This window comes from Mesoplodon mirus (genome assembly GCF_964341445.2).
Source record: "Mesoplodon mirus genome assembly, chromosome: 12".
In the NCBI taxonomy this organism is placed as follows: Eukaryota; Metazoa; Chordata; class Mammalia; order Artiodactyla; family Ziphiidae; genus Mesoplodon; species Mesoplodon mirus.
In genome coordinates, this window is record NC_138988.1 from 82,887,083 (window position 1) to 82,907,495 (window position 20,413).

The 20,413-nt window shown below is 54.0% G+C and overlaps 3 protein-coding genes across 10 annotated transcripts; 1 reads left to right on the forward strand and 2 right to left on the reverse strand.

Moving 5' to 3' along the window:
- Nucleotides 1–251: 251 nt before the first annotated feature.
- On the forward strand, nt 252–8,060 carry AGPAT1 (1-acylglycerol-3-phosphate O-acyltransferase 1). 2 transcript variants are annotated; one of them, XM_082637334.1, is made up of 7 exons: nt 252–276; nt 4,840–5,036; nt 5,265–5,398; nt 5,691–5,866; nt 6,022–6,117; nt 6,232–6,304; nt 6,827–8,060. In XM_082637334.1, exons 2-7 carry the CDS (start codon nt 4,849–4,851, stop codon nt 7,009–7,011), a joined length of 852 nt encoding a protein of 283 aa, XP_082493460.1. In that variant the 5' UTR covers nt 252–276; nt 4,840–4,848; the 3' UTR covers nt 7,012–8,060. The 2 variants fall into 2 exon arrangements, with proteins under 2 accessions (XP_082493460.1, XP_082493459.1); XM_082637333.1 differs by lacking the exon at nt 252–276 and adding an exon at nt 722–986.
- EGFL8 (EGF like domain multiple 8) lies at nt 7,987–11,639 on the reverse strand. 4 transcript variants are annotated; one of them, XM_082637327.1, is made up of 8 exons: nt 10,092–11,639; nt 9,756–9,878; nt 9,536–9,648; nt 9,340–9,435; nt 9,063–9,233; nt 8,893–8,972; nt 8,662–8,815; nt 7,987–8,362 (listed from the first exon to the last, which is right to left on the reverse strand). In XM_082637327.1, the coding sequence occupies exons 1-8, from the start codon at nt 10,190–10,192 to the stop codon at nt 8,313–8,315; spliced, it is 888 nt and encodes a 295-aa protein (XP_082493453.1). In that variant the 5' UTR covers nt 10,193–11,639; the 3' UTR covers nt 7,987–8,312. The 4 variants fall into 4 exon arrangements, with proteins under 4 accessions (XP_082493453.1, XP_082493454.1, XP_082493451.1 ...); XM_082637328.1 differs by lacking the exon at nt 8,662–8,815; XM_082637325.1 differs by having other exon boundaries at nt 7,987–8,815.
- Nucleotides 11,640–11,726: 87 nt separating this feature from the next.
- On the reverse strand, nt 11,727–20,016 carry PPT2 (palmitoyl-protein thioesterase 2). 4 transcript variants are annotated; one of them, XM_082637329.1, is made up of 10 exons: nt 19,599–20,016; nt 19,191–19,328; nt 18,489–18,704; nt 18,090–18,243; nt 17,529–17,624; nt 17,330–17,437; nt 16,452–16,535; nt 16,248–16,332; nt 12,706–12,760; nt 11,727–12,525 (listed from the first exon to the last, which is right to left on the reverse strand). In XM_082637329.1, exons 2-10 carry the CDS (start codon nt 19,323–19,325, stop codon nt 12,382–12,384), a joined length of 1,077 nt encoding a protein of 358 aa, XP_082493455.1. In that variant the 5' UTR covers nt 19,326–19,328; nt 19,599–20,016; the 3' UTR covers nt 11,727–12,381. The 4 variants fall into 4 exon arrangements, with proteins under 4 accessions (XP_082493455.1, XP_082493458.1, XP_082493457.1 ...); XM_082637332.1 differs by having other exon boundaries at nt 19,187–19,328; nt 19,599–19,702; XM_082637331.1 differs by lacking the exon at nt 19,599–20,016 and having other exon boundaries at nt 18,489–18,682; nt 19,017–19,279.
- Nucleotides 20,017–20,413: the final 397 nt, after the last annotated feature.

The window sequence follows — 20,413 nt, forward strand, 5'->3', positions numbered from 1 at the left end:
AAGAAGGAAGAAACTAGAAAAGAAAAGGTACTGAGGTTAAAGTACATCACAGAAGGAAACGGGCAGGGAGAGGGCCTGAGAGTGTCCCGTCTCTCCAAAGACCAGGAAGGGGTGGGGGGTGGGAGGAGGTCAGTGGAGGAGGGAGCTGGACTGCTGGGAGATAGTGGCAGGGACAAAGGGCAGAAACCAGACAAGAGGGCTGGAGGGTGAGGTGGGGTGAGATGGAGTCCTGGCGAGAAGAAGAAGAGAGGTGAAGAACTCAGAGCTTGGCATATAGTAGGTGCTTGATACATATTTGGACTTGAATGGGGGAACAGGAAGAGGGAGATGGAAAAGGGTTGGAGTTGGAGGGAATAAGCAGCAGATGTGGGAGTTAAGAAGAAAAGAAACAAGTTGACAATAAGAGGAGAGCTGATGGAGAATGAGAAGGAACGGGCCAAGGAAGGAATACAGCACCAAGGGACACGCAAGCCATGTGTGCTGAAAGGAAGTTGGAGAAAAGAAGATGCAGCTGGAGCCAGAAAAGGCCAGAGAGACCGAGACGGAGTCCAGCTGAGCTCTCGTGGGGTGGAGCTAGCAAGAGGAGACTGAAAGATGTGGGGAGGAGATGCCTGGGTCCCCGGGAGGCGATTGGCAAAACAGGGCGCCCATCACCGCCCCCTACTTCCTGGCCAGCCCCGGAAACCAGCGGGCGTGGGGAGGGGTGGCGGGGGATAGCGGCAGCAGCAGCCCCAGCCCTCAGAGAGACAGCAGAAAGGGAGGGAGGGAGGGAGCTGGGGGGACAACCCCCCACCATTCCTACCGCTATGGGCCCAGCCTCCCACTCTCACCTCCCCTCCATCGGCCGGGGCTAGGACACCCCCAAATCCTGTCGCCCCCTTGGCACCGACACCCCGACTGAGGCAGAGACACAGCCACCCGCCACCACCGCTGCCGCAGCCTGGCTGGGGAGGGGGCCAGCCCCCCAGGCCCCCCACCCCACTGAGGTGGGGGCAGGAAAGGGATGGGAGGAGGAGGGAGGAGGGGGCTAAAAGGGATGTGGAGGAGGGGAGGGGGAAAGATTGGGTCTGGGAGGGTGGGCTGTGGAGAGGCTTGGTGGGAAAAGGATACGGGCCGACTTGGGAGAGGGCTGCTGGGGAAAGGAGAGGGGGCCTGAGAGGGAGGAAGGATGGAAGAGACGTGAGGGAGGAGAGATGGAGAGAGACCCTGTGAACTTGAGATGGGGGTGTGGACAGGGAATCTTGGAGAGGAAAGCCCCAACACCTTCCCCAGTTCCTTTTCTTGCCCTTTGGCCCCACGTGACCCTTGGGGGTAGTGGCAGGCAGAAGGCAGTTTAGTGCCCTCCTTTCCCCAGCAGAATGTGCTTCCTAGGGATGCCCTGAGACACCTGTTTCTCTCAAGGCACAGGACCTCTTGTTTCTCAGTGGCCTTCCATGCTGTGTTCGACCCTTACTGACATACAGATGCCTTGTGGGGGGCCATGTTTTCTACATTGAGTGGGTGTGCCTTTGATGTGTTTAATGGCTCGTGTGCGGTCAGTTTGTCCTGTGCTCTCCATGGGTTGTGGAGAAATGATGTGTTATCTTCCATCAGAATTGCCTGTTCTCATATCTTATGTCCGTGTCTCATGTCCAGTCTTGATGTGTTCACATGTGTGTGTTCTCATCTGTTGCATCTGTTATGTGGTTTCATGTTTCTTGCACATCTTATGTTTACTTTGCATGTTTACTTTAGCATGTAGAGGTCATACCTTATTTTGTTTGGGCTCACAGGTTACGTGCATAGTCCCACCATATGCAGTCATCTTCGTGTGTGGGATCTCGTGGCTTAGCGACTAGCGCACACTCATGTTGTGATCGGATTGGCCTGTTTATTGCATGTGTTTTCCCAATCCCAGTTCACACCGCACACATGTGTGCCCCTTCGCACGATGTGCTGATGTGACACGTCCACAGCTTGTGTGCTTCTGGTTACATATACTGTTTATTTTATAATTTTATTGCCAATATATTTTGTGAGCAGTATGCTCATTAACTCACTTGACACTCCATTATGGTTATAAATCCTCGGACATCCCTGCTCTGGAGAGAGTCACTTAATGTCACATATTAGAGAAAAAGGTAACTGGGCCTCCATGTCCCTAAAGAACCATCCCCATATGCCTTACCTTGCTGACCCTGCTGGCCTGTGTCTCTTCAGACACGTTACATCCGGTGCCTGTGAACAGTCTGTGTCCATGGAGCTCAGTGCATAGCACAGCGTCAGCTCTGCCATGTACATTATCTGTCCCCCGCTCTTTGCACTGTTGGCATGTATTTGATGACAGCGGCATCTTTCCCCTGTGGCATGTTAATCCCCTTTCTGTATGTTTCTCGTGTGTGCAAGATTGTATGTGCCATCTTGTCTAGATTGATGTCACTCTGACTTCACCGTGACCCTGTATTGTGTATGTATATCCAGAGTAGGTTACTGTTAGGCCTGGTGTGTTCATTGCTTTCTTGGTGGCTTTTCTTTTCATAGTTAGTAGTCCTTGAGAGGGTAGCTATCTGATTGGTGTTCAGAACTGTTGTCTAGTTAATTATGGCTATGTGGGTATGTACACAGCCTTATAATCTGTTCAGCAAATGTTTACTGAGCATCTTCTCTGCTTCCTTCTGTCCTGGGCATTGGGAATAAGACAATCTCTGTCCTCAAGCTGCTTACACGTTAGGGAGGGAAACAAAGATAACCTCAAGTGGTTACACCCTGTCTAGTGTCAAGATGGGTGGTTCTCAAACTTATGTGCACATCAGACTCACCTGGATGGCTTGTTTAAAATAGTATACAGGTTCATGGGCCCAACGGCCTGAAGTTCTGATTCAATAATCTGGGGTGAGGTCCAAGAATTTATTTTTCTGCACTTGGAGAATCAGTGATCAAGGTAAAAGTGTAATGAAAACACAGGCCTGGAGGGGTTCCGGAAGACCTCCAAAAAGTGACACTGAGCTGTATAAGGCAAGTGAAGAACATTGCAGCCAAAGAGAACAGCATGTTCATGGCACAGAAGCGTGAAAGATAATGGTGTGTCTGAGGAACTGAAGTAAATCAGTTTGACTAGAGCGAAAAGGCGTTTGCAGGGATGTGGCCAGAGGTGTAGGCAGAAGTTAACTGGTCAAGAAGGGCCTTTGGGCAAGAGGGATGCTCAAGTTTGTGTCACAGAAACATCTGTGGTTGCCATGTGGAAGATGGATTGAAGGGGAAGAGTTAGGAGCCTGTTGCAGATAGTCCAGGGGAGACGCGCTTGTTCCACCTCGCGGGGGCAGTAGGATGAAGCAACTCAAAAAGCCTATTGTCCTAGAGCTGGCAGAGTCCCATTTCCTCTACCACCTGTTACATTCACCCTTGGCAGTGGACTTACCTTGGAGCACAGCCCTTCTGTCATTGGAAGGGCGTGCCTTTGGCCTTGATACAAGTGACAGATATTTGCCTGAACACCATTTGTGTGAACTGTGACCCTGCCCCAAACCGTGAGGCAGAGTGGAGGAAGGAGGAAGAGCCTGAAGAGCAGATTCCGCATGCCTGTGCCTCTTCCTCCTGAGCTCTTTCCTCTCCCAGGGCAGGTGGTGTAATGACCCTTTCACTCTCTGCCCTCCTTTTTTCGCTTGGTGACGCCTTACACACTGCATGTCTGACCACATTGCCTGCAGTGTTGCTGGGAGGGAGGGAAGTGGGTGGTGGGATTTGTTTGCCTGTTTGTGGAGGCAGGATTAATAGATAGAGGTATGTGCATGGGTTTATCTGGGAACAGGGAGCCTGCCTGGGTGGAGAGGGGTTTTACTGGGTATGAATTTACCATCCTTTATCGGTCATGGGTGTGATTGTAAATTTGCGTATGTGTGTGAACAGGTCGGTCTTTGTATGACTGTGTGTGTCTGAGTTTGCGTTAGTGACACAGCCTTTATTCTTGCCAGTCAGCCCCTGGAGAATGTCTGTGTTTTGTCATTTCCACTGTATCTGCTGCGTGCTGTGTGTGCACTGGTGTGTATATGTACAGGCAGCAGCATAACCAAGTGGTTAGGAGCACAAGCTGCTTAGCTTTAAGCTAGGAAGTGCCTCTTAGGAGTCATATCACCTCAAGTAAGTTTTTTTAACCTTTCTGGGTCTGTCTCCTTTAAAACGTAAATCGTGTGTTTCATATTTAAGGACTTAACATAGTATATAGACCAGCCCTGTTCAACAGAACTGTAATGCAAGCCACATATGTAATTTTTAACTTTCTGGTAGCTACATAAAAAAGGTGAAAGTAGCAGGGTGAAATTAATTTTAGTGTATTGAACCCAGTATGTCCAAAAGGTTATAATTTCACAATGTAATCAATATAAAAGATTATTAATGGGATACTTTACATTCTGTTTTTCATTCAAAGTCTTTGAAATCTGATGTGTATTTTATATCTCTAAGCACCCCTCAATGCAGACTAGGCCACATTTCAAGTGCTCAGTTGCCATATGTGGCTGGTGGCTACCATATTGGACAGCAGAGGGATAGACCATTATAAGATCCTTACCAGCTACGAGCGTTAGCTATTATTAATGTCCTGTTGTTGTCATGTGTCTGTGAGTTGTGGATGTCCGTACCTTGTGTCTCATGTCTGAATGTATCTGGATCCTTCAGGGAGAGGGGTGGGAGAGCAGTCCTGAGCTCCCATCCCCACCGCCCCCATCCGAGAGAGGCTTTCTGGACAGGTTTTAATGGGAGCCCTGGCCCCCAGAGCCCCCCCAAACTCTCCCTTCTGCACCTTGCCCGCCCCGCCCCCAGTCCAGGAACCAGGCCCCCTGTCCTTCGCCCCGTCCCCTGCAGGTGACCAGGATGGAGCTGTGGCCAGGGGTATGGACTCTACTGCTGCTGCTCTCCCTCCTGCTGCCCACTCTGTGGTTCTGCAGCCCCAGTGCCAAGTACTTCTTCAAGATGGCCTTCTACAATGGCTGGATCCTCTTCCTGGCTGTGCTCGCCATCCCTGTGTGTGCCGTGCGAGGACGCAACGTCGAGAACATGAAGTGAGGGGCAAGGGGTTTTGGGTGATGAGGGAACCTTAGGGTCAGAAGCAGGCAGTGGCTGGGGAGGGCACTGAGTGTGTAGGAGACACTGAGCGAGCCCAGGGACAAGGAAGCGGAGAAGACTGCAAAGATGCCCAGGAAGACAGGGGCCGGGGGAGGGGGGCTGAGGCCTGTAGGTGGACGTCAGCAGGTCCCACAGGAACCCCTTGCCATGTGGAACCTCCACAGGATCTTGCGTCTGATGCTGCTCCACATCAAATACCTGTACGGGATCCGAGTGGAGGTACGAGGGGCGCACCACTTCCCTCCTTCACAGCCCTACGTTGTCGTCTCCAACCACCAGAGCTCCCTCGACCTGCTTGGTGAGCAGCCTCCCCTAGCCACGCCCATCCTCCTGCAGTCCCCCCCTGGGATCTCCTCCCCCTAGAGGTCCTCAACCCTCCCTCATCTGGGGCGTTGCCCCCTTGCTCCCTCTGCAGGCCTCTTTGCCTGGGGTAGAGCTGCCCTCATAAGATCATATACCTTTAGTCACCTTTTCTTACTTTCTGGGGCTTCCCCTACCCCTCGCCCCCAGGTCTGCCTCTTCCTTTAGCTCTAGTCCCTGGGTGATGACCTGGGTGAGGTATCCTCACCCCACCCCCACCTCTGCCCTAGGGATGATGGAGGTGCTGCCAGGCCGCTGTGTGCCCATTGCCAAGCGCGAGCTGCTGTGGGCCGGCTCTGCCGGGCTGGCCTGCTGGCTGGCGGGAGTCATCTTCATTGACCGGAAGCGCACTGGGGATGCCATCAGTGTCATGTCTGAGGTCGCCCAGACCCTGCTCACACAGGATGTGAGTCACCCTGGGGAAACGGGGGTTATGGAGTAGAACAGTTGTAAACAAACTGACGTGCAGGGCCACCAGGCCTCACAAGTCCCATTGGAGCGTCACAGCCATTTTCTGATCCCTCTGTATGTGCATCTTCCTTGACTCTCTTTCCTTCCCAGGTGCGGGTCTGGGTTTTTCCCGAGGGCACGAGAAACCACAATGGCTCCATGCTGCCCTTCAAACGTGGCGCCTTCCACCTCGCAGTGCAGGCCCAGGTGACTACTCCTTCCCGTCTACTGCTGACCCTCAAGCCCCCACCACCCCTTCCTCTCCTGGCAGAGGCTGGTCCCCGGGGCCTCAGAAGGCTGATCGCTTTTCCTCTCCCTCAGGTTCCCATCGTTCCCATAGTCATGTCCTCCTATCAAGACTTCTACTGCAAGAAGGAGCGCCGCTTCACTTCAGGTGAGGGCTCCGTGCAGATCTGGGGTTGGGGGGCGGCCAGAAGGGCTGTGGGAGAGGCTAGTGGGACATCCCCGTGGGGCAGGAGCTTCAGTCAGCGTCAGCACTGAGATGTCCACAGGATCATCTAATGTGACCCCACATCAGCCAATAAGTATTTATTATTTATTAAGCACCCCCTATACCCTGCTAGATGGGTAACACTTGGTCCCTCCAAGAGAGGCCATTACTGTCTAGCCGGAAAGATAAAGCCTGTGTGTGCAGTTAGAGCATTCGGCGGTGAACACTAAACCCAGACAGTGGGGCTGGCAGGGTGCTGAGGTGTCTGGACTGGGGCTGGGGAAGGCTTTGTGTGGGAGGGCCTCAGAGAACAGGTGGCAGCTGGTAAGCTGAGGGGGAGCTGTCCACGGCAGAGAACTGAAAGGTTGAGGAGGGGAGTAAGTATCCGGTGAGCTCGGAAACCAGGCTCCACCTGTGGGCAGAGTCCTGGTACACAGGCTGTGATGGTGCTCACCCCCCTCCCAGGGCGATGTCAGGTACGGGTGCTGCCCCCAGTGCCCACAGAAGGGCTGACACCAGATGACGTCCCAGCTCTGGCTGACACAGTCCGACACTCCATGCTCACCGTTTTCCGGGAAATCTCCACTGATGGCAGGGGTGGTGGTGACTATCTGAAGAAGCCTGGAGGGGTGGGCGAGGCCCAGCTCTGAGCTCCCTTCCCACCTACCCCCCACCGTCTCCACACCTACCAGCCCAGTGGGCCTGAAGCTGGGCCAAGCCCTCTTCCTCATTTCCCCTCTCCCCACTTGTTCTCTTCTTTGGAATCTTCAACTTCTGAAGTGAATGTGGTTACAGCACCGCTCCCTGCCCCCTTCCCAGCACCGCTCCCCAACGGTCTCTTGCCTAGGTGCGGGCTCCACTCTGAACCCCACCTTCTGTGCCATCCTGTCTGTGGGACAGTTGCCTCCCCCTCATCTTCAGCAGTTCAGCCTACACAAGGGTAGGAACACTCCATTCTGTCCCCAGTGGACCCTCTTCCTTTGTGGTCTTCTCTACCTCTCCATCCCACATTGGCCAGTGGATTCATCCATTCTGTGGAACAATTTCTCACTCCCATGTCCACGGATTCAGTGGACTCATCCATTTGTGAGGACGACTCCTCACGCTGTGGCTGGAAGCTGATGCCTGGAACACTTCTCCCAGGCTCATCCTGGAAACATTCCTCAGCACCTTCTCCCTCCTTCCCGTGGAGCCTCCTGTCAGTGGGGGCTGGACTCTGTCACTCAGAGGTCTCATCCCTGCCCTTGTCCAAGTGCCCAGGGTTGAGCACACTCTTGGATGCCACATTTCTGCTTCCCCTCATCCCCTGGGTATAGTTGTTCAGTGGTCCTGGCCCCACCAAGCCCCCTACAGCCCTGCTGTACCATTCTAACCAGACACAAGGGGAAGAGGCAGACATCAGGTGCTGCACTCACTTCACCCTGGGGAGTTGGGGAAAGGAACTGAACCCTGACTGGAGGGGATGGGAGGGCTTTTAATTTATTTCTCTTTCTTTTGAGGCTTCCCCTCTCTGAGCCAGTTTTCATTTCCTCCCTGTGGCATTAGCCACTCCCTGCCTCCCACCCCAGACCTGTGCTCACAACCACGGAGGTGGGCTGGGAGCAAAAGGAGAGGGTGGGACCCAGTTTTGCGTGGTTGATTTTTATTAATTATCTGGATAACAGCAAGAAACCGAGAATAAAGATTGAGAGAGATCTGGGCACTTTTCTGGCTGCGTTTGTTAAGGAGTTAAAAAAGCAGTTCTCATCCAGGCCTCTGCCCCAGCCGGAAGACCCAGGGGCAGGCAAGACAACCCGCCTTCCTCCTTTCTTCAGCTTTCCAAAGTTTCCATTGTGCATTGCTCCTTAGTGGCAGATAGCCTTAACTGCAGCTCCCCAGCCGGCCAATCCCAGAGGATTAGTGGGTCCAGTTTCTGTATAAATTAGTGGGGCAGGGGCTCTGCAGAGGCTCCTTAGCTCCGCCGATTGAGGCCTGGGCCCAGGCTGTTGTCCTCACAGGAGCCTGGTTAATGACAAGGAGACAGGCAGACACATTGACTGTGGACTTCTCGGATGCCTGGAGCGGGCCCTGGACACTGAAGGACTGACAGTCCCACTCACCAGTGAGTGGAACCACCAAGTTGGAGACAGACCGGGAGAAGGGGTGGTAAAGTGCGCAAATCTGGGGAAGGTATGGGGTGAGTGAGTGGAGGAGAAGAGATTTTGGACAAGAGAAAACTGAGTTGGGAAAAGGTGTCTGCAAGAGCTGAGGGCAGCTGTTGGGAGATGGGGGTCCCCACAGCGAGGGGCATGGGGACTCACAGGCACCCAGCCTCTCCTCCAGCAGCAGAACCTGGTCACTGAGAGACTCAATCCTGTCGCCTCGGCCCCACAGCTCTGCCACCTGTTCGGGCTGCAGCTCTTCTGGGGGCATGGGCAGCACTGCTCGGACCCAGGCCCCAGCCTGACTGGCCCACTACAAAGGAAGAGACACCTCAGGGTGTTGGGGGTGGGGTCTGCCACCCAGACTGGGCCCCAGGCATCTCCACTCACCTGCTCCAGCCGCTCCAGGCGCCCTCGCAGCTCGCGAATCTCCCGCCTCAGGGCACGCTCACCGTGTCCAGCCTCCCGAACTGGGACAAAGGACCAAGCCGAGCGTGACCACTGCCCGGGCCCCGCCTCTGGTCCGGCCCCCCGCATGCCCCACGCACCCACCCACTCACCGGCCACGCTGAGGATGCTGGCACTGGTTGGGGGCTCTGGGGCCCCTTCTGCGCAAGTGCGCCCGTCCGGGCCCAGCACCAGGCCCTGTGGGCAGCCACAGGTGAAGCTGCCGGCTGTATTGAGGCATCCGTGCGAACAGAGAGTGACGCCAGCCCTGCATTCATCCACGTCTAGTTACCGGAAAGAGGAGGGGGCTGAGGGGGGCGGGGCGGAGGGGGGTGCCACAGCGGGTAGGGAGGTCCTGGCGCCACCCCGAGGGAGGGCGAGGCAACTCACCCACGTGACAGTGCTTCCCACCCCAGCCCGGGGCGCACTCGCACTGGTCTGGCCGAACGCAGACGCCTCCGTTCTGGCAGGGCTTGGCGCAGATGGCTGCGGGCGCAGGAAGCGGGGTTCAGAACCGAGCGGAAGGCCTGGCTCTCCAGCCCGGCGGGGCGCACCTCCCCCGAGGCCTGGGAAGACCCAGCCTCACCTTCATCACAGGTGAGCGCCCCGGGATGCCGCTTTTTCCAGCCCTGGCAGCACACGGCGTGGGTCTGCTGCACCTCCCTCCTCACCTCCCGCCAAGCCACATGGTACGTGGTCCTGGAACACAGCGCCGGGCTCTGGACATTGGCATATGGGTCCTGGTCCCGGTTTGGGGGGTTCGTTCCTCTTGGGAGACCCCAGAGCCCAGGCTCCCCACCCCTCACCTGTAGGTGCTGCAGACACGCCTTCCAGAGCACAGAGTCAAGTAGGGCTTATATACGGGTTGGCTGTAGGACTCGTTGTAACGGAGTGGGACCACCAGCGTCTGCTTGGAGCAGACCCCCTGACTGCACCCATGCGGGGGAAAGTGAGAGGCATTGAGTGGGCCAGGCCCTGGGGAGCCAGGAGCCCCACTTCCCTTCAGGCTCCACTGAGGCCCCACCCTCCCTAAAAATGACAGCCTCCCCCCCATTCTAAACTTTGTTTTGTCACCTGTGAAGCCCCAGCCCCAGCAGGTTTCATGAAGACCTCACCCCTGGCCCTGCCCCCTCTGTTATCACCTCTCTTTGAGGGATCCACCCTTGGCCCCCTCGCCTGTCATCAGTAGCAGGAGGAATGAGAGTCCGCCTAAGACAGTGCACAGCTCAGCCCTGGACCCCATGTTTCTCCTTGACTTCAGACTCTGCCAGCTGCAGGCAAGAAGAGGTTAGTGGAGGCCCTTCCCCTCTCCTGTTAACTTCTCCAGTTCCAACCCTTCCAAGAGCAGTCTGCTGGTGCCCTTTAAGTGGGGCAGGACATTCATTTGCACGCTTGCACTAGCCACCAGGATTGTCTACACCTGCAGGTACATTTAACTAACACCCCCCTTCCTTTAGCACATCATGGTCCATGCAGCACCCTACAAGCTCACAGCCCGACACACTCCCTCCACCTCCCCTCATGACCCTCCTGGCTCTGACGTGCCCTCTTCCATCCTAATCCTCCTACCTTCAAAATATCAGATGTGCACCATTACGCCCCTTTACACCTTGTACACACCCACACACCTGGAAACCCCACCTTCAACACATTCCTGCTACCCACACCACCACATACACCCTGGACCCACTCCCCTCACTCAGACAACACACCCAACTCACACTCAACTCTAAGACTCTGAGTGACCCCCAGTCTTTCCCCATTGACGTTCTCTCCCCACCTGTCTTTCCCCCTCTCCTGGAGACTTCAGGCCACCAGCCTCAGAAGCAGCAGCTCAGACTGGTGGGCGGGCTGCGCGGGCTACAAAGGAGAGGAGGGGCGGGCCAGACAGAGCCCTCCCATTCCTGCCCCCTCCCACAAGCCTCCTCCACAGCTGGAGCTTGGTCAGTTCAGTGGGGTCCAGATCCCACTACCTTCACCCCCGCAGCCAAGCAAAGGGCCCCTTAGAAGTCTCTTCTCAACCCTATGAGGCCCCCTATTTTTGGAACTCCCCCAAATCAGCAGAGACTACTAGCTTTAAACACCAGCAGCACCCCTGGCCCTTGCCCTCCACCCTTCAACCCAACACAGACTAGGGAAGAACTGAGGGGCAGGAAAAGGCAGAGCTGGCAGAGAACAAAGTGGGGTCAAGTCATGGGAGAAAAGGCAAGATCAGATGAGGAAAGAAAGAAGGGTGTGGTGGGGACTGCCCAGGGCAGTAAAGGGAAAATTGCCCCCATTTCTTGATGACATTTGTTAGGGCCTGGTGGGGGGTATGCAAAGTTGAGTCAGCCACCGCCCCCCATGCCAGAGCAGACAGGGCCTTATTGTCTCCACCAAGATTCCTTCTTTCAAGGAAGAGGAGGCTCATTGTCCAGCCCCTCACCCAGCTCTGGCCTACAAAGGTCAAAAAGGGGCACAACAAATGCCTACCCTGACCCTTAGCCCCCTCGTCTAGCCTGGGGGTGGCTGGCGCATTCCACCCATGAGGCTGGGGCCCAAACCACTAGAGCCCTGGGCTCAGCCCCCAATCACAGGCTGGGACAGGAAGAGAATTGTCCTCAGCAGGAAAGAACCCGCAGAGAATCAGGAACCCACACAGAATGGGCATTGAGAGAGCGGAAGCACCAAGGGGGTCCCACCCCAGACCAGGCATCCGGGCACCCGGGCCTCAGGCTCTCCATCCCCACCCTCCTTGGGGAGCCAGGTCTCCCTCACCTGGAAATAAGTCAAGCCAAACTGAGTAAATGGTTCTTTATTTCCATAAATACAGGGGTAACACCCATTCAAGGGTAGCTAAAAGAGGGGCTGGAGCCTCAAAGAAACTGAGCTCCCCAAGGGCACCCCAATACTGAACATAGGGACTGGGGGATCCCCAAACCTGAGATGGGCCTCATGGGCCACAGATATTCCCCAACACTGACACTTCAAGAACGGAAATGTCCCCATAGGGGAGCCTCAGAACCCCACTCTATGGGTGGTCCTTCCTGGGGTTTGGGAGGGCTCACAACAGGGGAGTTCAGACGAACAGGGAACATGGGGAAAACAGAAGCTAAAAATGTCCTGAGTGGCCTGGAAGGAGACCCCTGTGGTGGGCAGGGGCTGGGTTCTGCGTCTCCAGCCAGAGTCGAGGAGCAGCCACGAGTAAACCTGGCTTCTCACTTCCCAAGCTTGGCCTTAAGAGGATGGGGGAGCTCGCAGCGAGCCCCAAACGAGAGGACACGAGATGGCGGAAACCAGGATTTGCCTTTCACAGAGGAGCGGAGGAAGGGGCCCTGGGAGCCCTGGTTGGTGGGGGCAGTGGGGGAGCGATGAGGTGGTCACGGGCACACCAGGGCCTGACATCCAAGGCTACCACTTGGTCTCTGGGCTGGGGAGTTCCTGAGGGATCCCTCAGGAGAGCCAAGGTTCAATGCAGGTCTCATAAAGGGTACGGTTGGAGTGCCAGGCCGTGTGGGAGATCCCAGCCATTGGACACCTCACTATGGCCCCCCGCGCCAGGAGAGTCTTCAACCCAAAAGAATCCCGCAGATAAACCTTCAAGGTGGGCAAAGGGGCATGGTAGAAAGACATAGGGAGGACAAAGTAAGTTCCTGCTGGTGTCCCAGACCCCCTCCCCACAGGGTGAACCTTTCAACTCCCGTGTCAGTGGCAGAGAGAGCCATGGACAGCTGGGACAGTGCGCGCAGAGAGGGCAAGTAATTCCAACGAACTCACCAGTTGCTCCTCCATCTCCAAGACCGTCTCATTTGCATCATAGAATCCAAAGAAGCTGCAAAAAGATTGGGGGGTAAGGGGGAGGTTATCAGGAGAGCTGGAGAAAATCAAGGTGGGCTAGGGTCCTTCAGGAACTCATGGCCTGTTGAGGACACAAGCAGCAGGGAGGACACTCAAAATACCAATATTTAACTGGGTATCATGTACCTCATGAGGTGATGCACTGAGGGTACAGCATCACTTCTGCAGAATTCCCATCAAAAATGCATAATCTGAATCTAATCATGAGGAAATAGCCAACAAAGCCAAACTGAGGGACATTCTATAAAACAGCTGGCTCATACGCTTCAAAAATATCAACGTCGTGTACAAAGACCAAGGAAGTATTCCAGATTAAAAGAGACTAAAGAGGGCTCCCTTGGTGGCGCAGCGGTTGAGAGTCCGCCTGCCGATGCAGGGGACACGGGTTTGTGCCCGGTCCGGCAAGATCCCACACGCCGCGGAGCGGCTGGGCCCGTGAGCCATGGCCGCTGAGCCTGCGCGTCTGGAGCCTGTGCTCCGCAACGGGAGAGGCCACAACAGTGAGAGCCCCATGTACCGCAAAAAAAAAAAAAAAGAGAGAGAGACTAAAGAGACATGACAACTAAATGCAACACGGGATCCTGGGTTGGATCTTGCACTGGATTTTTTTCTATAAGGACAACTGGGAAAATTTGAATGAGGTCTACAGAGTACTGTATCAATGTTAATTTCCTGATTTTGATCATTGTATTGTGGATATGTAAAAGAATGTCCTGTACATAGAAAATAGACACTGACATACTGAAGTTTTCAAGGGTGAAGAGATATCATGCAACCTGCTCTCAAATGGTTCACACACATACTCTGTACATATATATGTGTGTGTGTGTATATATATATATATATGGAGAGAGAGAGGGAGGGAGAGAGGATGCTAAGGTAAGCTCGGTAAGATGTTAACATTTGGGAAATCTAGGTGAAGAGTATACAAGATTGCTTTGTACTACTTTGGTAATTTCTTGAGTATGAAATTATTTCAAAATAAAAAGTTCTTGGGCTTCCCTGGTGGCGCAGTGGTTGAGAGTCTGCCTGCCGATGCAGGGGACACGGGTTCGTGCCCCGGTCCGGGAGGATCCCACGTGCCACGGAGCGGCTGGGCCTGTGAGCCATGGCCGCTGAGCCTGCGTGTCCGGAGCCTGTGCTCCGCAATGGGAGAGGCCGCAGCAGTGAGAGGCCCGCGTACCGCAAAAACAAAACAAAAAAAAGCTCTTAAATTTTTTAAAATTAAGAATATTTAACTGGCATGGGCACTGAGTGGACACAGGCCATAAATAACTGAACAGATGCCAATATGGGCTATGGGAGCAAAGAGGAGAGGCTACTACCCTAGTTTTAGAGCATCAACAAAGGCTTCCCAGCGATTACCCTGGACTAAGGAAGGCTGTCCCAGGCAAATGGAACAGCAAGAGCAGCACAGAGGTAAGGCACAGCTGGGTGCGGGGGTTGCTGAGTTGGAGGCCTGGAGGCCTTGTTGAAGGGCTGGATTTCACAGGGTAGGAAAGCAGTAGGGGTACAAAGACCTGGATTTAAACTTCAGCTCTGCCACACACTCCCCACTGTGTGTGGTTGATCATGTTGCTTATCTTCTTTGCCCTGTATAAGAATACCTCCTTTGTAGAGAGGAAGCAAAACACTGTGGTTAAGTCAGACAGCCTGACTTCACCACTTACTAACTCTATGAATGTAGGCAGGTTATTTAATCTCTTTGTACTTAAGTTTCCTTATATGTCAAAAGAGGATAATAGTAATTACCCTATAGGGTTGTTGTGAGAATTAAATGAGCTTTATTTGGAAAGTACTTAGAATAATGCTTTGGGACATCAAAGGTGCTATATAACCTTGAGCCATTATTATCTTCATAGGATTGTTTGACATGAGATAAAAATAAATCCAACCTCTAACTATTATAAGGCATGTTACTCATTCACTTAAAACCTTCCAATGTGTTCCCCTCTCACTCAGAATTTTCAAAAATCAAGGGCCATGGTTGCCAGGGGCCAGGGAGCGGCAGGGATGAGGGAGTTACCATTCTGTAAAGGGTTTGGGGTTTGAGTTTGGGAAGGAAAAAAAGGTTCTGGAGATAAATAGTGGTGATGCTTACACAAGAATGTGAATGGACTTGATGCCACCGAACTATACACTCAAAAATGGTAAGGGCTTTCCTGGTGGTGCAGTGGTTGAGAGTCCGCCTGCTGATGCAGGGGACACGGGTTCGTGCCCCGGTCTGGGAAGATCCCACATGCCGCAGAACGGCTGGGCCCGTGAGCCATGGCCACTGAGCCTGCACGTCCGGAGCCTGTGCTCCGCAACGGGAGAGGCCACAGCAGTGAGAGGCCCGCGTACCGCAAAAAAAAAAAAAAAAAAAAAAAAAAAAAGTAAAATTTTATATTGTGTATATTTCAGGAAAAAAAGCGTGGTGCTTACTTTGCCCCACAAAGGCTCTCCGTAACTGGCTCCCTGCTACCTCTTTCACCTCCTCTCCCACCCTCTCCATAGCTCCCTGCACTCTAGCCACATGGGCTTCCTTATTCCTCAGACCTGCCCCAGGGCCTTTGCAGGTGCTACTCCTCTCCCCTGGGTTGTTCTTCCCCCAGTTTGATGCGCAACTCTTTCCCTCACTTCCTTCAGTCTCTGCTCAAATGGCAACTCTTCCAGAAGGACTTCTCTGGCCACCAGCTAATATAGGCCCTGGCCATCCTGTAATCCCTTCCCCTGCCTTATTTTATCACCACCTGGCATACAGATCGACATTTATTATCTGTCTCCCCCACAAGAATGTAAGCTACATAACACCACAGACTTCTCTTTCATTTACTACTGCATCCCCAGGACCCAGAACAGTGCCTAGGCACACAGAGTATTTGTTGAGTGACTAAAGTAGATCAGGTGACATTTCAGACCACTTACGATGATCAAAGGCAGGCACATAGTGCCATGAAGCCATGGATTTTCCTGAGGAATAGGATAGAGGGGACGAGGCTGGAGGCTATTACAGAAGTCCAGGCAAGTAAAAGAGGTGGTAGGAAATGTGATGACATGGCACATGGAACTATACAGACGTACCGATGTCATATTCCTGGTTTTGATATTGTGCTATAGTTACATAGGATACAACCATTGAGGGGAACTGGGTGAAGGATACACAGGACCTCTCTAAACTATCTTGGCAGCTTCCTACAAATCTGTAAATATTTCAAAGTTAAAAGTTTTTACAAAGGGGAGTTGGTAGGGAGGGAGAGCAAGCAGACTCTACCTAGTAGAGTCAGCAGGGCTTAGTGACTGGCTACATATAAGAGGCTAGGAGATGACTCCCAGGTTTTGGTCTTGGGTGACAAGATGAGTGGAGGGTAGGGGTATTAACTGAACAGTGGAAGGAGCAGGCCAGTTTTAGAAATGAGATAAAGATTGGTGGGGGCTGAGGTGTCCTTAGCCAGTCTTCAGGCCACACAGTCCCTTATTACCTGGACTGCCAGGGGGTAATGACACCATCATCAGGGCCCCCAATCAGCACCAGGCGGCCCACACGAAGAAAGTTCTTCCGCCAAGCTGCAGGGTGGGAAGAAGAGAGCCTGAGTCAGTCACAGGGGTCAGGCCAGGTTGGAGAGGGGAACACGGGGGGTCAGAGAAGCAGAAAATGGGACCAGGGTAGGAGCCTGGGGTCTTACCAGTGGCATTGGGATGGTCTCTTTCCCCATTGATCAGGGCCAGGAAGCTGCTGGCATTGAGGTACAAGTCATCATGGTGGGGGTCTGGGTACAAACAGCAGTTAGAAAGGTTGTCAGAGAAGCAGGGAGAAGAGGCAAGACCAGAGGCTGGAAGACCAATCAGGAGGCTAAAGTAATAGACAAGGTGAACAGTAATATAATAGTAGCCATGATAATTGTAAACATAATAGCAAACACCTTTTTCTAACACTATGAGCCAGATACTGTTCAAAGTACCTTACATTCATTAATTTATTTAATCCTCATAACCACCCTATAAGGTATGTACTATATCATTATACAGATGAGGAAAACTGAGTCACAGGAAGGTTGAGTAACTTGCCCAAAGTCATGCCGCAGGGCTAGGCTTCAAACCCAAGCAGTCTGGACCCAGCAGCATCCATGGTCTTAAAAACTATACCAGGCGTTTGCAAACTATGACTCATTAGCCAAATCCAGTTCACTGCTTGTTTCTGTAAATAAATTTTATTGCCAACACAGACACATTCATTTACATACGATATATGGCTGCTTTCACATGACTGTGGCAGAACTGAGTGGTTGTGACAGAGACTGTACGGCCTGCAAAACTCAAAATATTTACTATCTGGCCCTTTAAGGATACAGTCGGCCAACCCCTGCAGCAGGCTATACTCTCTAAGGCAAATAAGGTGATCCACATAAAGCATTTTGAACAGTGCCTGTTCACATAGTAAGTGCTCAATAACTGTTAAGTTATCATTATCATTGCTGTTGGTTATGGTAGAGGTGGGAGCAGCAGGCCCTATCCTCCAGGATGCCCTTTCCATGGAGGCCCCAGTTTGGCATGTCCTACTCACCATGCCAGTAGTTGCAGATGGAGAATTCCTGGCCCCAGGGGCTATAGCAGATGCGGTAGAGGTTAGACCTCATGGAGGTGGGGAACAGCCACTTCAAATAGTCCGTGTCTGGCAAGAGAACAGCAGTGCCAGGTGGCTCCAAGCTTGTGCCCTCAAGACTCAGGGTCCCCCCCCCATGGAGCCCACAGTGCCCACTCACCTCCATACTGTCCCATCTGTGGAGAGGAGAGAGAGATGAAAGAATCCACATTGTGTTCATCCATCACAGACAGCAGTGCCCGGCATACCAGGCCCCCTGCAGGCAGAACACCACATTGGGCAGGGACTTAGGGACAGCCGGGCCAACACTGCCCCCCGTCCGCACCCCCACACACACAGTGTACCTAAAGGAAACTGAAGCCCAGAGAAGGCACACACCCTGTGTCAAAACATCCATGTCATGTAAGTGACAGAGCCAGAATTCGATACTGGGTGTCCCGACTAACTGTGGGGTGCTTTTTACTGTCCCACTACCTTTTCTGTCCAAGAACCATGGGTAATGGGCAAAGAAAGGGGCAGCAGTGCAGGGAGCCTCCCTCCCACGCAGGACACACACAGAGATAAGACCCAGGTACTGAGGAAAGTCAGAAAAGGAGGGCTCAAGTATCAGGGCTCTGGCTGAAGCAATGTGGCTCAAAAAATGGAACACTAGGCAGTGTCCCTCAGATAAGGATCAAGCCTCAGATAGGGCTTAGGAGCTGGGGTGGGGGAAGTTGCCTACCCTGCGAGTAGCAGATGAGATGCACCCCTTGAGGGGCCTTTGCCATGATGGGGGCCACAGCCTCTCGGAACCCTTGCACCTGTTCCCACAGGGGCCGCAAACTCTCTCTCCCATCGAAGAGATCGAGCACTGTCACCACAGTCCCAGGGTGTGTCTGTGGGAAGGGGGCAATGCCCCAACCGGGGATGGACGATGAAGCCCCTCCACACCGCCCCCTGGCCAGCGCCCACATGCCTATTGTGCCCTGCTAGAACCAAGGATCTCTCGTCCCCAGACTTTCCCCACACCAGCACCAGCTCCCCGAGGAAGTTGGCAGGCCCAGCATTCAGTTCCCCATTCTCCTTCCCCAGCCTCTGCAGACGCCACCAACGCCCCACAACCGGCGGTCCCCCGCCAGACCTCGTTGATGTATTCCAGCAGGTGGCGGAAGCTGTACGAGCTGTCAAAGAGCCCATGCACCACGATGACCGGCTTGTAGGAAGCCCGATGGGGCGCGGGGGTTGCGGGAAGCAGCAGCAGCATCAGGAATGGCAACAGGAGCAGGAACCCCGCCGGGGGGAGCCGCAGCCCCGGGAGCCCCAGCATGCTCCCGCCTGAGAAGGGGGCGATGAGGGCCTGTGAGAGAGATGACAACACCCCCTGCCTTCCGAACACATCGCCGGCAATCAAGCCTCCCCTGCCCGTTCCCACACCAGGTCCTTGTCACAAAATATTTTACTTTTACTCTAGTCCTCCCCCCACAAACACACCCCCCAACCACATTGTAGACGCACTGACGCTCACCCAAGCCCCGCCCCCAACTCAGTGGGGACTCTGTCCCCAGGCCAGCATCTTCCTAATGCATCATCCCAGCCATGCAAGACAGGGGTTTTGCAAGAAAGACCCCTGAGCAGCAGCGCAGGACCCCGGGAGAGTGCAAAGTCCCACCTGGCCTGGGTCCGTGAGCCTCGCTCTGCTCGCTGTTTACTTCCCTGCAGCTTGGAACCCACGTGGGGGAGGGGAAGGGTGTAAGGAGAACGCGCGCAGGGGAATGACGGATGGGAGAGGGGAGGCTGCTCAGGGTCGCACTCAGCCGTCACGTCCGGGGCTTTCCCTACCAACCGTGCCAGTGTCCCCCGCAACGCAGGCCCGAGACTGGAGGGGTAATGGAACAATCCATTGCGCCCAAAGAGCGGGGGAGGAAATAGGTGGAGCGATCCACTTAGACCGGCGGGGAGAGGCAGAAGCAGCAAACATGTCCTGGGAATTGAGAGAATGCCTCTTCAGTCCCTGCGGCAGCAGCGACCCAAGGGTCCCATTTCCCGGCCTTGATTCGCCCTACTTCCCAATTCAGGCGTCCGGCTCCGCAACGGAACACGGAGTTCTCTTTCCCCAGGGAGGCGCTGGGAGAACAGACTGGGGAAAGGCAGTCCTTCGCATTTCGTCGTCCGTCTGATGAGGGCTGAAGGTAGCCCAGGCGGACCCTACTCCTAACCCTTCCCTCCCGCCCGCGCCGGATCTGCGTCTTACAACTCTTCATCCTGAAGTGCTTGTAGTGCCCTTGTTTCCAGAGACACGGAGAGCCCTCGAGGCCCCTCGAGGTAAAAGTGCAGCTTGGCCCAGTTTCTTCTGCCCTACTCTACTCCGGGGCCCATCTGTGACACACCCCCGCCCCCCAGGGGCGGAGGGCCCCTAGGGCAGCAATGACTCAGGCTCTTTTGCTTTCGGATGAGTCTTTCCACCAGAGTGACTCCACAACCCCGTCCTGAACTTGGAGCTCCTTGTGGGCGGCTCCTTACTCAGACCTTCCCACCCGGTCTGGACTTCTGAACTCCAGGGGTCCCGCACCTCTCTACCTGTGACCCCTACTGATACCCAGGTGCCTGGGTTAGGGCTTTTACTTAGCATTTAAAGACGTTTCCCTTGATTTAAAAAAAAAAAAAATCACAGCTTCTCTGAATTCCTCTCTCTGTTCACAAGGTCTTTGCCAGTCTAAGTCTCTCCCAATAAAACCAACTTGCGCCCCGAGCTGTGTAGAGGATGGGGTGGCGGTAGGGGGTTAGGGGCTCACGCGAACGCGAACGCCTTAGAAGCCAAGTGAGCGGTATGGGGCTGTGATCTAAATCTCTGGGGCCTGGGAATCGCCCTGACAAGCGCCTCTCTTACAGCTCTGTAGTTTCTGCCTGGAGTCGGAGGGGAAGGACAGAGCTCCGGAGAGCGACTGCCTCAGACGGGGGCCGAGAAGTACTAGTCTAAAGGGGGAGGGTGGGATGGGTAATAATGACTCCCAGTTACGTTTTTGCAAAAAGCCCAACTCTGGTCAATCTTGGCTGACTGCTGATCTT

Coding starts and splice junctions, on each gene's coding strand:
- AGPAT1 (XM_082637334.1), top strand. CDS start 4,849: ATGGAGCTGTGGCCAGGGGTATGGACTCTACTGCTGCTGCTCTCCCTC. Junction 5,867..6,021: donor AGACCCTGCTCACACAGGAT/GTGAGTCACCCT, acceptor TTTCCTTCCCAG/GTGCGGGTCTGGGTTTTTCC. Junction 6,118..6,231: donor ACCTCGCAGTGCAGGCCCAG/GTGACTACTCCT, acceptor CCTCTCCCTCAG/GTTCCCATCGTTCCCATAGT.
- PPT2 (XM_082637329.1), bottom strand. CDS start 19,325: ATGTTTGCTGCTTCTGCCTCTCCCCGCCGGTCTAAGTGGATCGCTCCA. Junction 17,625..18,089: donor TCTCATCTGCTACTCGCAGG/GTAGGCAACTTC, acceptor TTCTGCCTGCAG/GGGGCCTGGTATGCCGGGCA. Junction 12,526..12,705: donor TGGAGATGGAGGAGCAACTG/GTGAGTTCGTTG, acceptor CCCACCTTGAAG/GTTTATCTGCGGGATTCTTT.
- EGFL8 (XM_082637325.1), bottom strand. CDS start 10,192: ATGGGGTCCAGGGCTGAGCTGTGCACTGTCTTAGGCGGACTCTCATTC. Junction 9,879..10,091: donor GGTGGATCCCTCAAAGAGAG/GTGATAACAGAG, acceptor GCATGGGTGCAG/TCAGGGGGTCTGCTCCAAGC. Junction 8,816..8,892: donor GCCTGGAGCGGCTGGAGCAG/GTGAGTGGAGAT, acceptor CTTCCTTTGTAG/TGGGCCAGTCAGGCTGGGGC.